We start from the raw sequence: 18,666 nt of genomic DNA, 5'->3' as shown, positions 1-18,666 counted from the left end.
AGGAATGTTTTGTTATGGTATGGCTGTAGGGTGGGGAAGTGTGTCCCTGCCCTTCGCCAAGCGTACATACAAGGCTTAATGACTGCGAGGAATGTTAATCAGAGGTTCAATAAACAGAACAAAAAGCACACATGGTGCACACACATGTGTATGAAATGATTGCGCTACCCCCTTGGACCATTCATTTTTTGGAGGGGGGTGGGGGGGTGATATTGGTAAGTGAATGGAGCTGAAGGAAGACACCGCATGACCTGCAATCACTAATACTTCCAGGGCTTGGCTCAGCTTTTCCACTATTTCTCTCTTTCTCTGCATTCTGGAACCTTGCCCCAGTTCAAGCTCTCATGAGCGTAGCCAGAGGTCTATTTTCTGGACGGGGTTACTCCTCAGCTATGATTGTGTTTGTTTGTGCTGTGGGGGGAGAAGAGAGAATGGCTTCAGATTCCAAATCAGCAGCCCAGCAGGGTCTATATAGCCTCAACTCTCCTTCTCTTTCCTCTTTTCAGTCTACCTTAGACCTTCACTTTCTAACATCGTTCTTTTTAATACATGCCACTTGCATCTCTAAGCGTGGCCCCGAAACAGGTCACCCAACCCGGGAACAGGACCATTCATCTTTCTGATCGTTCGGAATGAATCCAAAGCAATTTCAGTTGGCAAGTGGAGAGGATTCCCAAGACATCTTTCCTGTCTCCAAAACACACAAGGTCTAAATCAAAAGAGGGCAGCAATGGGCAGAGTCACGATGCAGCACGCCTAAGCCGTGGCTAAGTCCCGCAGCCAGTGGCCATAATGAAAACTGCTCTGCGGAGTGTGCCCAGTGGCGGTCAGACAGATCCACCCGCTGCAGCGCTGCACAATGAGGCTGTTATGCTCATGACAAGCATCTCTCTCTGCCCAGACGCAGTGCATAGAGAAAACTGTTGACACCCACAAAATACAGTTCCCATTACGTCACACGGAGGCCCATCACAATTTTTAGAGAGTAATGTTAAATATAGTTGAGCCATCAGTCACTCCACCCAACGTGCTGTCATGATATTCTGCAGCCACAGCAGAAGCAGCCCTCGCTGTTCCGAAGTGCAGAATCCGATTAAAAAAGAAGAAAAAAAATGGAATGATCTGTTTTCTGTAACTGTGCAACAATCATAGTTATGGTTTTTCTGGTAAACAGACATACCCAGAGTCTGAGCTAGACACCGCTGTGTATTCAGACCATAGCCACACCAGATGTTACATCTTATATTCAAATGCCATTTGCATACTGCCTCAGAAAATTGGCTTCGTTTCCCCACAGAAACATATGAACCGGGATTACGCCGAGGTGCTCTTCAAAGGTAAGAGGCTCAAATTTAGTTGCCTCCATTGCAGATTGCAGATCAACTTTCTTTGCTGTGCTGCGCATACAAGGCTAGCGTGATTCCTGAGGCAATGCACCTGGGCTTCATCTTTCTGCGGACCATGTGGAATAAAGCACTGCAAAGTGTAGTGGGGGATGTAGTTGATGGTTATCTCGAGAGGGGAAAGAACCCTGCGTGGTTTGCACAGCTCTGCTTAAGATGGGGTACACTTTATGGAGAAATTAGTGACCAGCAAAGCAATTTCATTGTTTGTTCTTGGTAATATTGATATGGTAATATGGTGTGATAACAAAAAAACGTCTCATGTGTTTTTTCCAGGTTTGGCAAAAAAGGGTATTTTCACTATTATTCAATAGTAGAGAAAAATATGTCAAAAGAAGCTTGTGTCTTGACTAAAATTGGATTTTAACTTCATTCTTTGGCAAAGACAGATTTCATCTTCAGTACAATCAACAGGATGTACAGCAAGAAGAGCTTTGAGCAGAAGCATTACTGCTGTTTCCTTGCTTAATAACCACAAATGTCTTCAGAAGATTTTCTTAAACTGTACCTCATTGTTGGCACAGCGTGTACTTACTTTCCCTGAGGTAATTGAGATGAGAGAGAAGCACTTCTGCATTGTACATGGTGGTGAGCCGCAGGAAGTCGTCCTTGCTCATCTTGCACAGCTCTTTGCCGTCCGTGTTTTGAAACATCGCCGTGTCAATGTCTAACAGGCTGTACTCCTTGATGGCCCACTCAAGCCACTGGCGCACATGGTCCTGGGACCACAGCGACGGGTCTGCGGACAGAAGACACAAGAAGAGAGGGGAAGTTTATGGACTGCAAAATGCATAGCTGTGGACAGACGCTTGCAGGAAGACATCTGGGAAACTCGCATATCTGACTATGGTAAAGGGAATGGGAGAAATAAAAATGCTGAAATCAGAATTTATTATCGGTATCTGGTTCCAATAGAATAGTAAAAATTGTTTTCACTATTCTCAATCGCGGGAGGACCATTTGCCAGAGTACAATGGCTCATGTTAATGTACAGGTAAGTCAGCTATTGCAAGGCAGTGTTCATTTTCAAATTCCTTCCTGTGATTGTTTATGCTTTGTGGCACTTCTATGACGACAAAGCCAGTAACGATCTGCACAGTCATATTGGAAAGTAAAGCCCAAATCTCCCATTAGGTTAACAGACGAGAGGCCTTTAGCATCAGTTTGGCACTTGAATAACATTTAAAGTGGAAAACTTTACCAAGACTCTGTTCAATTCTAAATTAAATGAACTGCATGTGGCCGTTTTGGGGGAAAAGTACAGTCATTCCCTCAACCCTAAAACTGCAATTGTTATACTCAACTGTGTGACCCATATTTTGACCTGCACTGATTTTGGTAAAACACTTGGACCAGTGCTTTACTCAATGAACCAGCAAAGTAAAACTGAAATTCAAAATATTTACAGCATTGTAAAATTATACCAGACCGGGGGAATATTTCTGTAATCCTGTCAGAAACTGTAAAACTGTTCTTACCTGCAGGTACAATGACTCTCCGCTCATTGGTGGTCATATTGGGGGGAGGAGCGTTCTTCTCGTCCATGTAGTTTCCATAGGTCATCTGAGATGTGTCATTACCCCCCACCAGCTTATTGCATTTACCCACACTGCAGTCCACTGGAGACTCCCTGCTACACAAACACACAGACAAAACTTGTAAAAATATTATCAGCAGATAAATTGGGTGTTGTTAGTTTCTGGGCATTGACTTTGGCATGGGACATTTAAGCGTACACTTGCGTGGGCCAAGTATATCAAAGATTAGCAGCAAAAGTTAGTTGCTGCAAATAAATGGCCCGTTGAATGACAAGCGACAACAGCAGCAACGCTCTGTCTAATAAAGGCTGAAAAATGTTCATCTCACAGGACAGTTGTGTCAAATGTGTCGTACCTGGATCCGTTCATGTGCTCATATTCTCTCTTGACGTTGACCCGCACCGGCTGGTTGATCCACTCCTGCTGTGGGGGTAAGGGGTTGATTTTGTGGGTCTGGCCGTAGTCCTGTGTGCCAGATGCAGTCATGTCTGTTTTGGGGAGAGGGGCAGCAGCAGCGTAGGGAGGCTCAAATAGGGACTGGTCTTCACTCACCACTGATAGCGCCTCCTGGAGGTGGAAGGAACAGATAACCTACTTGGTGAGTCTTTCTTATGGATATGAGAACATTTTAAAAATTACATACATTGTTAGATTAGATGATTATTACCAGTCTCATATATCTACGTATAAATATGAATCTACAGCCAACATCAGTCCTGGCTCTGTCTGAAACATGAAACAAGCACCTGTGGAACTGAGACCCGATATCAGTCACTGACACTGATATCTTCATGTTAAAGAGATCCCTAATCTCATACCACTTTGCATCAAAGTAGCACACGTATACTCATAGAATCTGGGGTTACAATATGTAACCAAAGTTACAGGTGGGTAGGCAGCAGCAGTAGGTGGCAGTAATGCACCTCTAAGCTGGTTTGCCAACTGCCAGCAAGAAAAAAGACAGAAATAGGCAAGTAACCTGGCTGAGAAGTGTTAAAATAACTGGGCATTTTCAACATTGATCTTGAAAAGTGGTATTGAGGCATCTCTCCTTGTCAAGTCCACAATTTTGTCAGCTTTAAAGATGTCGGTAGGCGTGTTTTTTTTGTTTTTTTTTTAAAGTCAGGCTGGTGACTATTGTCAATATGATAACGATCATCTGGCCGCGGGTTCACATTCAGCCCACAGATATGACGGCAGTATCATCTAACTCTCACAAACACGAGCAAATACAACTGAAGTCTTTCATTTGACACTTCCCAGAAACTTGTGATGTCGATTTTCAATCTCTTGTGTATTTTTGTTTACAGCAATTATGTGCAGTTATGGGTCATATCGCAGTCTGGCATCCTCAGTAGTTTACAGCTCACGTAGAAACTGCAGCTTCCTGTTGATGTTATGGTGACTTCAATCATGCCCACAGTGGATTAAGACAGAGTTGTAACGTAGGGTGTTACAGGAGTCATTATTCACTGTAATCCAATATCTATAGCAAACAGAATTGACCACTGGTTTACAAAAACAAAAAAGAGTCTTCTAGCTAACAATTCTAATATAAATCCCTGATTCCTGATGTGTGTAATTGTTTTATCTCATAACTAGTATAATTGTAATTTTAAATTCCACTGTCAGGCCTTGGTGTGTCTGTCTTGTCTAAGCGTTGGGCTTCCCTCTACAGCTGAAGACTCAACAGAAGCAGGGGGGGTCACGGCTGCGCTGACCCCTCTGCTGTGGCTCAGCTGGAGCAATGTAATTTTATTAAAGAAAACAAACGCAGAAACTCGGGGCCGGCCATGATATTGCGTGTTTTCAACATGCTCCTCGTGTAATGTCTTGGAAGTAAAACATGGATTATAATTGACTGGTTACTTTTTAACATGCAGATGTCACTGCTTAGTGTTTGACAGTGAACTGAGTTGGCAGCGTCACCAGTTTAGGCCTGTGCCAGTGATAGACATCTAGCTGGCACAGAATGCTGCCTAACAATAACTCGATAAGTCAGGGTTCGTCTTAACTGTTCCACCCACCATTGTTAAAAAAAAATAAAAAAATAAAATGGATGAGTCCAAAAAAGAAAAAGCAATAAGTCAAAATATTATGTGAAATCATTACAGTCATATGCCTGTGAGGATTAGGCCCGGGCCTGATGCACATCTGGCTCTGATAGGATCTGATGGCACAGCTTAGACCGAGACGTGTCTAATCCCTGAGGACTGAATTATTTCATTCCAACATGCCACATATCTGCTTCAGGGGGAAAATGCTACTTGATATTCACTGATCAATATTTCCAGCATGTAGCCGTTGCATTCCCTAAAATGTTACTTTTATGAAAGTGAAATCCTCATGATCTCACATAACTTCAGCGCTGTTCCCTCCTAAGACAGTTCATGCGAGTGGAAGGTTTTCACTTATCCCTATTTGAACGTTAAATATCTTTTTGTAGCAGAGACTTTCCTTTGTCGCAACTGGATAGTAACTTGAGTGTGAATATACTTTACTTTGCAAATCTGAGTTTTCGAGCAAGAAAAGTCGTAGAGTGTAAATAATTTTACTTATTACTGGACATTAATGGGAATGTGGACCATATATTTTTATGTTCAGTGTCATCCACTCAACCTTTGCTTTTCTACTTACTGCAATGGAAAAAAATAAATATATTTCAAACTACTCCAGGAAGTTTACATAAAACAGATCCAACAAAAGAAAATAACAGGTGTAGCCTTTCCTTCATACAATGTATTAATCTAAATAGTCACTGCTGTGGTCAAAATTATTTTATTTGCAGTATTGTACCTCTGAGTGACGACTGGCTGTGTTTACAGAAGTGAAGTATAATTTGGAGTGAGAGAGTTTCAGCTGGAAACTGTCTGGAAAGTTTAAGAACTGCTTTTACAAATTTTTTTGTACACGCCTTGGAATAAAATGTACGTGAATATATTCAGTTTTTACAGCAAAGTGAATCGGATTATTAAGTTAAACTCCTCCAGAAATATTTTCTTTTCCTCACACAAGAACAAGTACAAGGGAACTGCAAGGCTAAGTCCTACTCTTTAGGTTAAGAGGTGGACAAAAAAAGCTGAACCTCTCCAGAGCGTTTAACCCTGTGCCAGAATTAGATTTTCCAGTGATTTCATCAGTGGATCCATCAAAGTCTGAACACTGGCAGCGAGGCGCGGTATCTGAGCAGAGCACAGCAGCTCGTCTGTGGATGATAAAGCGCGAAAGAGTGAGGGAATGTCTCATCAGGGCCCGATAAGGGGCTTTGTGACCTATTATGACTGTTGTACGTTATATTTACAGTGACATATCGGCCTGCACAATTAGAGCCATGATTGACAAGTGGTGTGTGCCTATCAAGATTGCAGTGGGCTGTTTGTAAAAATAGGAGCACACCACTCTCAGAGAGGAGCCGGGAGGATGACAGAGCAGTGCCAATTTGTTTTTGTCTTTCCAGTATCTGCAAGAAACACACACATACTAACAGTTGGAGCCACAGGCGGTTACACTGAGTTTTCTGCCTGCCTCACATTGTCAGAAGATAATTTGTGAAATTCGTGACACAGATGCACTTCTCATGTAGACTAAATATAAAATCATAATAAACTCCAGAAACCATTATTTCCACACGCATGAATAAGATCCAGACTCTACGTTTGCTGTATATCTTTCTGCAGTGCCCCAGACAGAGGGGAAACAGCAAATAAATCATAGCTCAGTTGTGAAGCAGCAAGCCCCACTATATGCATTGTGTGAGTGTGACACCTGCTGGGAGCCACCACTGTTCTGTTTACATCAGCCACGTCAATCTCCCCAAATGCGTCACGACGCGTCTGGAGCAGGCTGGATATATGCAGTAGCTCCACATCCAGGCTACACGTGTATCTGTTTGGCGTTCACACACAGCCATCTAGCAGGAGCCACCCAGGGGGGGCATTCCTGTCTTTTGTTTAAGGAGGAAGAGGAAACCTGTCAGGAAAAGATTGTGTAGAGCAGGAAGCTCTCATGGCTAGAGAGCCCTTCCTTTCTTTTCGCGAGCATGAATGCAGCTAACAGCCAGTCATTTACACCCAAGTAGTCAATTATGATTACATTAATTGTCACAACTTCTTGCTTTGTTTTAAAAAAAAAAAGAAAAAAAAATCCAGACTGAGACAGCCATGCCCTGGGGCAGCATGGCATTCACCCCCAGTGCATAACAAAACAATCACAGCGCTGTGCACGATGAACGACGATTTAACTGGGCTATATGTAGCCTGACATTTTTGTCTTGCCAACGTTTACACTCTTCCAAAACTCACACCACACCCAGCCGCCACAAACCAGCTACTTTAAATTTCCAAAAGAAAACAAGTCCCATCACTTTTCAGCGACAAGAGCAAATACAGATGCTGTATTCTTCTGAGCTTACACTTGTTAACCGGGGGACACAGGCTGAACGCATCGAACTAAGAAGTGCTCGCCATTCAACATCTGGTGACTGCAGCCATAATGCATCTGGAATTTAACTGTCGGGAGCCAGTAGCCAATGTTAATGTAGACCAGCGCTCTGCCACTACCAGCATACCATTTCAAAATAGTTGTGTAACTATATAAGGAGCACGACAAGGTATCATTGTGAAGCTTTGTGGCTTGAAGTGTTGCAAACTGTGCAGTTGCCGCCTGAAGTTACCAAATGACAGCTTTTCTTACACTTTGACAAAACTCTCTGTCTGGTAGCGGAGGGACAAAAGTTACAACAATCAACTGAAACACGCAGATAATGATGATTTCTTTCGAAAAACCCCAACCATTAAAAGCTCGTTTGACCCACGACAAGATCAACGGACCGACCCGGGCGACGTGCCACACCGCTGTTGCGCAGCTCGACACATCGTATCCAGCGGTTCGTCATGGCTATTGCTCAATCCCCGCTGCCCAGACTAAACCAACTCGTTGAATTCGCGGATTAATTATACCTAAAAGAAAGTGAAGTAAACGGTCTTTAGTCTGAAACAATCAACAACTCCTTTGTGCCTTTCCAAACGTGCGTAATTGTGCGCTTGGTCCCCCCCAAAATCCATAACGTGATTCAGATTTAGCCTTGAATCCACACCATAGCGTATCCTGTCAATCAGGCAGTTTATTCAAAAGGCACGGCTTTCAAAGGAAGAATAAAAGAAAGAAATCTGGTTACCGCTTTCAGACCGAGAGAAAAACACCGCTCATCGTCGCCAGATTGGATGTCCCAGCTCACAGACCGACACAGAGGGGCATTTCAACCCATTGCTTTAAAAAAAGGAGGCGCAACTCCGAAAAAGCAGTCTCCCACAAACTCATACACCCCGTTCTCCACCCTTACCTTAATAGTTCCGTCCATTTTGCGCAATATTCAGCGGACCCCGACAATATCCCAAACATGACACGCTCCTGAATTAATTCCAGTCCCCGGTATGTGGCGGAGAGAAAGAGACACTTTTACCGGATTGAGTTTTTTCTTTCCTCTAAATTTGGGAAGTGAAGTCACCACTGCTGAGGAGGTTGAGAAGGAAGCTGTGTCGCCTAAAGCCCTGCCTCAAAAAAATAAGCAGGATGCTGTTCCAGAGAGATAAGCAGAGAAAACAATTGAGTGTTCGCTCCACTGTTATGTTTTTCTGCTCGGAAATATTTACAGGATGGTTGCCTGCGTTGTGCACAGCCATTGCTGTGAAGCCTGCTGTATAATAGAGCTGTGTGTTCTGCTTTCCCAGTAATGTCACAGATGGTGTCGAGGGGTTTACTATTTGTCCGGCCTGTGAATTATTTCTGCACACATTTAACCGAGGTTTTCTGGAATGAGGTTTTACTGTCGCAGGACAACTCTCTCAACTTATGTGATCGCATGTTTTAGAGCGCTTTTGGCTCACGCCTACGCTTCAGACTTGCATCTGGCCATGCCTCCATCCCTCTGCAAATCAGACTATTCACTGTTTTATTCTGCATTTTAGAGTGCGAGTGATAAACTTTATCTCTGAGCTTGGACCTATGTTTCTCTCAAACCTGACGGAGCTCTAAATCAATACAAGAAACGTGAACACCTACGGACATGTTGCAACCTCGTCTTTTTTTTTTTTTTTTTTTTCTTTCTTTTTTTTTTTTTTTTTGTTGTTACAGCTCTCTGTGAAGGCTATGTGAAGTGTTCCTGAGACACCATTAATAAAATCCAAGCATTCAGCTCCTAACCGCACTGTAATCTGAGGGTCTGCGCTACACGTGTGCGTCTGCTGCTCCGCACAGCTCTGACTGGATGAAATACAATCTGAGTCAACACAGGCGAACCAGAAAGTGGACAGAAACGTTTAATTGATACTGTTATGAATATTTTCCTGATGTTATTATTAACATATTTTATATTCTTAGTCAAAGGTTTCTCCCAACTCTTCTACTCTCTTGAGCGTAGAAAAGAAATCCTCTAATCCCCACCCCCACATAGGTATTTTTTCTTCCTCTCTTCGTCTACCCTATGAAATTGCCCTCATCAATTCAGGCACAATTTTAGTGCAGATGCTAGACATGGAGCCAGGTCTGAAAGTAAGCGGGCCAATAACACTGCAAGAAGAGTCCACTTTCACACATGTATTCCTTCATTCAGAATTTCTTGAGACACGTGAAACAAATTCAACTGAGGAGATTCTGATTTTAGTCATTTGTCAAGTGATTTTTTATTAATTTTTTTTAAAAAAAGGTGGTTAGCCCAAATTGAACATAAAAAGTCTCATTGAACCAATATCAAAGAACACATATTTGAAAAGAAAGATGCTCTGGGTAAAAGTGAATTCATCCCATTGATTTGGAATACCATTTAGTGAATGGTGAATATTTTTTGCAGTGTTGGGGTCCTGCCTCGGGGAGCGGCCGAACATGAGATTGCGCCGCCGTAACGACTGACAGCAGGGCCGGCCTGTCTGCTCTCGACTTGGGGGTCTGGTGGAGCCATGGGCCCCCACCCATGGGACCACCACATCTGGATCCTGCTAAGGGTCAAGGCTTCTCCTGCCTGAGGCCAGTTGAGACTCGTGTAATTAAGGGAGACACCTTGTTTAACTCTTCAGTGACTGGCTTGGTTTTGTTTTTCTATACATTCCAGCGTCTGGGGTTTTCATATCATTTTATTGTGGGGAGTGTGGTGATATAAGGGGCAAATTAAAGAGGGGGTAATGCTTGTGTTGCTTGTTGATGATTTACCATGCGGGCCTTTGTGATCAAGAACAGAAACACGAACACATCTCTTAAAACACTGTCACTGTTGCGCCAGTATATGACACTGTTGTGTGCTTATTTGAAATTATGTCACCAGTTTCCATTATTAAAAAGCCACATTTATCCTCCACTCCTCTCTCGAGTTCAGGTTGTGTAAATAATCCAAAATAAATGTTATGAAATATGGCTCCAAATGCACGGGGTGCTTATCAAAGGACAAGAAAACATGAGAATTTCTAATCTAACAACATCTCACTCGAACCATTAAAGATCATTGCCCTCCTCTATCCAAGTACCTGCCAGCCCATAAGTCATAAAACATATCGGGAAGACTGGGTGGGCAGGATCTACCATGATCATAATGAATACAGTGGTAACAAACATTTTGGAAGGCCAATAAACAGATGCAAGTTGGTTTACACAGTGAACCACAGAACATCTGGCTCGACGCTGGAACTAGACAGCCAGACATTTCTTCTTACACCACGAGCCAGTAGCTCCTCTGTCTCTCCGCTGGGGCAAGGAGCCAGAGGTGGGCGGACACTATAGTGAGTTTATGTACAGCAGACTTTCAATTGTTAGGCCCATCCTTTCTTCTTATGGATGCAAAGATTTAACGTATGGATGTACAGTATGCAGTAAGCACGTTTTATTTGCCATCAGAAGCTAGGGAATAAACTTTTAACAAGAGGGCATGCCGTTTCTGAAAACAGGTTTATGTACATTGTCAAAAACAAACATAATTTTCTATCTTATTTAAAATGGATCTATAAGTTCTGACATTTTTGAACACCAGTTGGTAACTCTTTGCCCAGTGGCATGCGCATGGAAACCTCATTTGGCCATTCCTGAAGTGGGAAATTACATATCTAGAAGTGACTGAAACTTTTTTTTTTTTTTTTTTTTTTATCGCAGTGTTATTCCAAAGAAGAAACGGTCCCGGTCCATGTGAGCCATGCGTGCTGTTTATTAGATTGCAGACTTGTATTCTGATCATTCCTTCTCTCGGGCTAAAAAGACAGCCTGAGTCAAAATACTGAGGGCAAGAAGTGGAGTCTGCAGCGCATATAAGCACGAACTGTCTGGCCCCTCGCTCTAGGCCATAATTAATTTGAGATTTATTTTTATTGGAGAGTTCCAGTCTCGCCTGGCCTTAACCAAACAAAACCAAATGTTGGGCCGTGGATTCGCTTGAACGGGGAATATTTCTTTTAAATTTTCTATTGAGGCGTGCCACATTCTGACCAACATCTCCCTGAATGTGAGTGCATGACTTGCACGTAAAAAAAAAAAAAAAAAGCAGAAGAAGAAGCAGAAAAAAAAGAAAATACACGCTAAGCTTGGATCCAGGCAGCAGAAACGAAAATAAAAGAACAAACAGAAATGATCTAGGATGCATTTTCACACCAAATCAAAGAAACTACGAGATGTAAGAACAGCAAAGCGGAAATTTAACTCCAAAAATCGCCCTTGCTCCCTTGTTGGCCTCTTGCCTTTTTTTTTTTTTTAAAGGAGCAGAAAGACTCATTTAAAACTGGTATTTTCTCCTTAAACATTCCCCGCTATTCAAGTCTCTCACAACAACTCAGGAATTGTTCTGAGCCCTGAAACGCATGGGTCTCTCAGCAGTGGCACAAACGCTGCGCCTGGATGAAAGGAGCCCTTATTCAAAGGGGGAATAAGTCTTCAAAACATTAACAAGTCGCCCTTGGAAAAATACCTTGATTATGAAGATATTACCAAAGCTCGCCTCCGCACAATGGTTCATTTTAATGAGGCACAATCCGAGCAGTCAGCCTCGGCAGATTATTATGATGGACGTGAGCAAACGTCATGCAGCCAACCCCCCCAACTCACTGACACTTGTTGACATTATTATATATATATTTACGCTTTATAAAAAAATATATATATAGTAGAAACATTTAATGGCTTCGCTGCCTCAGACATGCAGCAGTTGCAGGTATTCACGCTGCGCCATATGTGACGCGATGCAGGTTTTATGTGAAAACCAGATGTGCGCTGTTTGCTTTATTTACATTCTCAGGACGGACCGTGGCGAAGAGAGAGAGAGAGGGAGGGAGAGAGAGAGAGAGAGATTCGTGACGTCAAACAGGATAATGGGCCATAACAGCAGCATTTTTGGATTGAAGACAAAAAAAAACAAATCGATCTTGGCACATCAGATGGACCACATTTCAACAGTGACTTTAGACTATAAACATGTAGGCATTTCCAACCAGAGGGGAAAATAACACGGCGGCTATCGAATGCAATAATGCCGCAGGAAAGCCACAGGTGCTGAAGTTACTTGTGTTATAATATTGCAAAAATAAATTCAGTAGAAAATGCCAAGAACACAGGCAAAGAAAGTAGAAAGTGGCGGCTTTTGTGTGTGTTTCAGTCAGTCTCAGACGAGGGTTACTTAAATATTCACAGTTCTGATTTGCTAGAAAATCGGGTTAAAGATCGCAGCCTAGAAGGAAAACAAAAAAAAAGAGGAAAAAAAAGAAAGAATGTTTGTCCCTCAATCCAACATTACCTGATCCAAGAGACGGTGGTGTCTTACCTTTACGTAAGACGACGTGTCAGGGACAGTTTGAAACATGTCTACTTGACAGACAGGCCCAAGGGTGATCAGTGTCCAATGGGCCCTGAAAGGGAAAGATAATTCATTAAAAACGTATTATTATAGTATTATTCCTGTCCATAAAAATATTATTAAAGAGCACATTATTTACACTTGACAGCTGCTGCAAACGTAACAGGTTCTGTGAACTTCCACATAGGGCAATCGTGGGTTACCACTTCCACCAAAATAAAGGGAAAGTCAAATTTGCTTAATGACCCCCCCCCAGTTCTAGGCCAGACTCCATACAGGATTCATTCATGAATCTTTTTTTTTCCCCCCTGTGGCATTAGATAAAGTTTTGTCCACAACACCAATAGATGGAAATTACACCACTGACCTACTGCTAACATGGATGAATTAGTCTAAGTCGCCCAATAGGAGCTGGGCAGCAATGAAAAAAAAAAAAAAAAAAAAAAAACAGAAGAAGACGAGGGCCCCATCCCAACCCCCATCACGTTTTCCCCCTAAAGCTTACCACATATTGAAACACTTTTCGCTTTAATAAGTGGAGCTTACAAAGTCTAGGGTGAAAGGGCACTTGGAGGACGGTGTTTCTAGTCCTTCCCTCCCTCTGCAATTATTAGGAAGGCAGTGGCACATCATCACAAACGTTGTGCAGACGGTGTGACAAAGCAATATTAGCAACTCAGGACGCGTCGTTGAAGTTCAATGTGTGAGACATCTTTGTCCTCTTCATTGGCATGGATGGTCAGGGTTATCAATGTGCAATCATTTTTTCTCGAGCTTTTTTTTTTGCATAATTATTGGTGGTTTGTGATCTGAAGCAAACACCTGATATAGAAATTCAATAAAAAAACAGCAATTTACACACGACCAGGAGTTTAAGAGCATCACATATTTTAAAGCGTAATTTCAGGTCTTTTTTTAAGCATGAATTCCTGCCCCATGATAAATTATCCAAGGAAGGTGGGATTATATATATGGACGTTGCACGGTTTAAGTGCATGTAGGGTACCACTTTTTTTTTCTCTCTTTCTCTTCTCGGCTCCTTCAGGCAAACGCAGGGCTCGCCTCATAAAGTTCCCCAAATGCATCCAATTTCTACGCGGTAAAAAGCGCATAGGACACCGCATCTGCAGCCAATTAGGCAGAGGAGGACTGGTGAATAACGGCGTGAACCTTCCTCCGAGACAGCCCCGTGGGCCGGGACCCCTCTAGTGTTACATTTTAAGCATCTTACCTTGCTGTTATCCATCATAAACGAGAGTCACCCCATTTTCAGCTAATACGCATTCCATTTTTTTTTCTTATTTTACCCTGAAGTGAGACAGAGAAGAGGTGAGCCTAGAAAAAGTTAACAGACTATTTTGTTTCGATTGCAAACCGCCAAATTAATGTCTTTAAATAAGTCAAAACTTTGAACAACAAGTCTGATGCAATAAGACAGAAGCATTAACACAGAAGAAGGCGACTGTTTCATTTCGCTCTCGGAGTCATTCCGAAACGTCCACTCTTGTTTTTGATCTACTGAGGTGCAAACTGCGGCTTTTTACAGCCCGACTGGCCATCAATAAAAGAAATAAAACGAGTGGCAGTAATTTATCGCCGCCTTGCATGCACACCTACGCCGCAGAGCTCGCAGCGCTTCGATAAACACGAAGCAGTTTGTTATTTTTCTCACTCACCTGTCGTTTCTGCTGCGCAGGTCTTTGGATCGATATTCGGATTTTCTTTTTTTTTTTTTTCGATTCTGCCTAATCACTCCCTCCTCAATTTCAAATAATTAGTCCCGTCCAGGCAAAGCCGTTTTCCAAAAGATGATGACAGTGAGTTATTTTTGAAAGGGGCGAAAAAAGGAGCGCCTGGTGTATGAATGGAAATGTTAGTGAGATGGGAAAGCCGCGACCAATGAGCAGCGAGAGAAAACCTCCCCTTGCCTGCAGTGTGAGGCCACTGAACCATGAAATAAGGGAAAAGCATAGAGAGAGAGGGAGAAAGAGCGTCATAAATCTGATTTATAAAGTGTTTCGGTGGAGAAATCTGTCGATAAAAAAAAATGCAAAATACATTTTGAGCAGTTTTTATTATTTATTGGGATTGATGCACACCACTGTAAATACCCGAGCAGTGGTGCGTAAACTGCTTTGTGACCAGAGGACTTCCAAAGCAACACAGACATGACTGCACACGCATTTTATTTTGGTCGAAAAAAAAAAAAAAAAGGGATTGTTTTCCCACCTGTTAAGTCACCTGAATTAGAAGGTAAACAGAGCGTTTTTATTTTTGGATTTAGGCAACATCATTTTACCAGACGTGCTGTGTGTGATACAAATAAAAATATATAATAATTCACAACACATATTTCAAGACTGAGAATCTTAAAATTTCACACCTTTCCTCTACAAAATAGCCTCCAAGAATGCCTTCACTTGGACTGAATAAACTCGCAGTATAAATTTAGACAGAGCGAATGCAGATGATCTTATTGATCATCCCTATATCCAGGGGTTTCTGCGAAGATATTCATTCATGTTCCCGTCTGTCCTCGTGGTGACAGTTCCCGCAGGAATACAACAGCAACACGAGTTCCTCTGCAGCGGGGTTTGTCTTTTCCTGCTCCGTTGACCCCACTCAGTTCACTAACTTCATTTCCTTCACATTGCAGCCCTCATCTTCGGCCGAGGGTCCCCCTCCCCAAAGGATGTGGGGCAATTCACGGTGAGGAGAGTCGCCCAACCATGGCATTTTACAGCCTCATCAAGGTCGCTGTTTCATGCAGAGCAACCAAAGTGAGGCAGACAAGTCGCCCGTAACTTGTTGCATGGGAAAGGCTGCATGTAAAACATGTTAAAGATCAGTGTGAAATGTAAGATCAGTCTGCTGCTGACATATTTCATATGCACATGCACATTCATTATTATTATTTTTTTTCAACTTATTTATATTTTTGCCAAATTGTGAAGGATGTGGTAACAAAACATTTTAGTTTATTTTCGGGATATGATCGCCAAGTGGTTGGAATCAAGTTCATTTATTCTGAAGAAATCCAATAGCTACAATTCGTTATGTGAAACAAGCACTTACAAAAACAATACATCCACAGACGCAACACACTCACTGACTTCAGTGATTCTTATTTCTTTTACAGTGTTGGGGTCATCTGGTAAAAAAGTCGTCTTTCATCACCGACTAGACCCCCTGTTTGTTGCACCGCTTCCTAATGCAATGATTAAGAACAACAACACTGATAATAGTGTTCCCAGCACGAAACAATGGACGGAAATCCCAACATCCGTTTTACTGAAAAATGGCATTCATGCGCCTGCTGTGCTGCCTTCCTCAGGATACAGTAGAAGACGTTTTCTAACACATTTAAACAGCAACTATTAAATTCTCACCAAAAAAAAGGAACAATGTAATGTGGTGTTTGAGCTCAAAGCTGTGAAAGACAGATACATTCAGCTGTATTAATGATTCACCAAGTCACAAGAAAGTGTGCAGATTTAACCAAAAGACATCTTTTGAAGTTTAATGGTATCTGCCAGCTTTTATATCAGAATTCACCCTTGAATGAGCCATCAGCGTGGAATACATCAAAAATTTAATGCAGAAAACTGACACCAAGTGTTGTATACCTAAACCTAGTGAATTAATACGTGTAATAAACCATAACCTTCCATAGCAGGAACAACTCAGATGGCACCATGTCAGTTATCAGAGGTTTCTCCCATGTGGCAACACCCTGTCTTTTTTACAGAGTTCAAAAAATAACTGAATATACTTGCAAAGACTTTAGATCCTCTAACTGTTTCATCAACTCTTGCATCATCCAGCGCTTCTTCTTTTTGCCATGGCGTTGACATTAAAATGTGGAATGTGGCCTTGATATGATTATGCCTCTTGTTGATCGCTCACACGTGCATCCTGACAGTCTCGCGTGTCTCGGTGCTCTTTAGTGTAGCGTGCATGCTTTAATATTCTTGTGTGCGCTTTAATAAGCAGACATAATTCCACTCTGCAATGATGCCAAACAATCTGCCATCAGCAGTTTGCCATGTGCACTCAACGGCTGGTCTCTCTTCGCTGCTATGTTAACATTTCAGAGCACCTTCTCTTGGGATTCCACTAAAAACACTTGTATTTGTGATGATGTGGGCAACCTACAGACATCTGTGATTACATCGCCTAGAGTAAATGAAGCTCCTTACTCTGAACTGTAATGAGTTATTTATTTAGTTGAAGGGGCTACCGAGAGATGATCTGGAGATGGCGATTGGACCCGTTCCAACCCTGTTTTTTTTTCTTTTTCCCTCCTCAGGGAGAGAGAAAATGGTAGTGTGGCACCAGGGAAGGCAGGGCAGAATATCAAATCTTTTCACGCAAGCTCCCAGGCAGTTGTGGGCCAGACATGGAACAGCCTATGTTCAAAAGAGCCAAAGAAGTCATCTCACCTTACGAGCTGTAGCATTTTTCATGTACTGCATTACAGTTTGAGCGATTTAAGGGAGGCCTGTGGCTCTTGCATGAAGGACCTAACCAGTGTAACCTTTCGGAAAACTTACAAGGGATGATTGATAAGTTTCTGACATGAGGTAAAAGGAAGCAATTTTAGAAAACCATGCACATTTATTTGTCGACATATTTGCGCTCTTACTCTAATGCTTGTGGAACATAGGTCTATGTGGTGATGGTGGCCGACCTCCCAGGACAGGAGGGCAGGCCACTTCTTCGCCATGCAGTACGAAGGGTCACCATCCCCAAGTGTTGCCACCTTGTCCTCATGGACCCTCTCAGGTGATAAGCCCTTAAGACAAGGCCGAGTTGTCCATTTTCTCAGGCAGCACTGACCTGAAACTGTTCAAAGTTTTAATATACTCACTCAAACTGTTTAAACTCCACGTGCATGTAAGAGATGTATAACACTTATCTTTGGCCATGAACGTCTAAATCACCTCCTTACATACGACAAACTGCTGCTTTTGCCAAAGCTCCTTCTGCTGCAATTGAAAGGGTTTAAAGTGTTTGAAAGTCTAGACACTAAGCCAGCACTAGAGTATGCAAAACAGAACTGAAAGAAACTAGTTCACACAATGCAGAGAGCAGACAGCAGCCCACTTGTGTGCGCAGTGATAATTAGCAAGGGGAAGTATTAAATTAAAGCGAGGCAGTCATTTTATGAGGGAAGCATTTATGAAGGTAATAGCATCCCTATAAATTAACGACCTCCCAATGCCTCCTGATGTGTTGCCACTCATCAGGTCCAGGGCAAACCACTGATACGTCGGCTGACCTCATCTGTTCAGTCTCGGTATTTTTGCCCACGGGGATAATACTGAGATGGGGGCTTTGCAGAGTGGGGAAGGACATGTGGTGTCGAGACAAAACGCAGGTTGTCATTACATACAATATGGTCTGGTATGCACTTAATCAAAAGAAAGAAAAGTATGTTTGGGTCAGCGTCTGTGTGAGTGAGAGATTTATGCATATAAAGTGTGTGCCCACATAATCGCTTTTCACAGCACCACAAATTACTGGGAATTTTTTATGGTATGTGTGTCTGTATGTCTTCCAGCCCACCTATCTTGTGTCAATTCAGCTCTAAGTGCAGACACACCCCACCTTTTAGGCCAGACCGGCCATGGGAAACCAAGGTGCTCCCGTTATATTTTAAATCAGTCTCAACTGGCAAGGGGAGTCACCCTTACGCGAACAACACGGGGCTGAAATAAAGCCCCCGAAAATGACTGCTCCTGTGGAAAAAAAAGCAGTGAGAGCAAGAGCAGCAGGAAAGCAATGCCATTCAGAAAGCCTAAATCATCCCCTGGACTATAAATCCACTGACCGCTCATCATTCAGCAGCATTTTAAAAAGCCCTTAAAGAAAAACACAGAGTGAAATGAATATGCTGTCACCT

At 42.5% G+C, this 18,666-nt stretch overlaps 1 protein-coding gene across 4 annotated transcripts in view; it reads right to left on the bottom strand.

Annotated features, from left to right (window-relative positions):
* fli1 (Fli-1 proto-oncogene, ETS transcription factor) overlaps window positions 1-12,896 on the bottom strand; it is a 28,822-nt gene extending 15,926 nt beyond the window's left edge. The window contains exons 1-4 of one of the 4 annotated variants that reach the window (XM_084558671.1): window positions 12,702-12,896; window positions 3,297-3,508; window positions 2,882-3,036; window positions 1,939-2,142 (exon numbers count right to left, since the gene is read on the bottom strand). In XM_084558671.1, the coding sequence (XP_084414797.1) occupies window positions 1,939-2,142; window positions 2,882-3,036; window positions 3,297-3,508; window positions 12,702-12,767 (637 nt within the window). In that variant the 5' untranslated portion in view covers window positions 12,768-12,896. Of the gene's footprint in view, window positions 1-1,938; window positions 2,143-2,881; window positions 3,037-3,296; window positions 3,509-8,117; window positions 8,251-8,282; window positions 8,374-12,701 lie in introns of those variants that run through there. The other 3 variants (XM_084558672.1, XM_084558673.1, XM_084558674.1) reach the window with 3 other exon arrangements.
* Window positions 12,897-18,666: the final 5,770 nt, after the last annotated feature.

Source organism: Chelon labrosus, assembly GCF_963514085.1.
Source record: "Chelon labrosus genome assembly, chromosome: 13".
NCBI lineage: Eukaryota > Metazoa > Chordata > Actinopteri > Mugiliformes > Mugilidae > Chelon > Chelon labrosus.
This window is presented reverse-complemented; position numbering and strand designations above follow the sequence as displayed.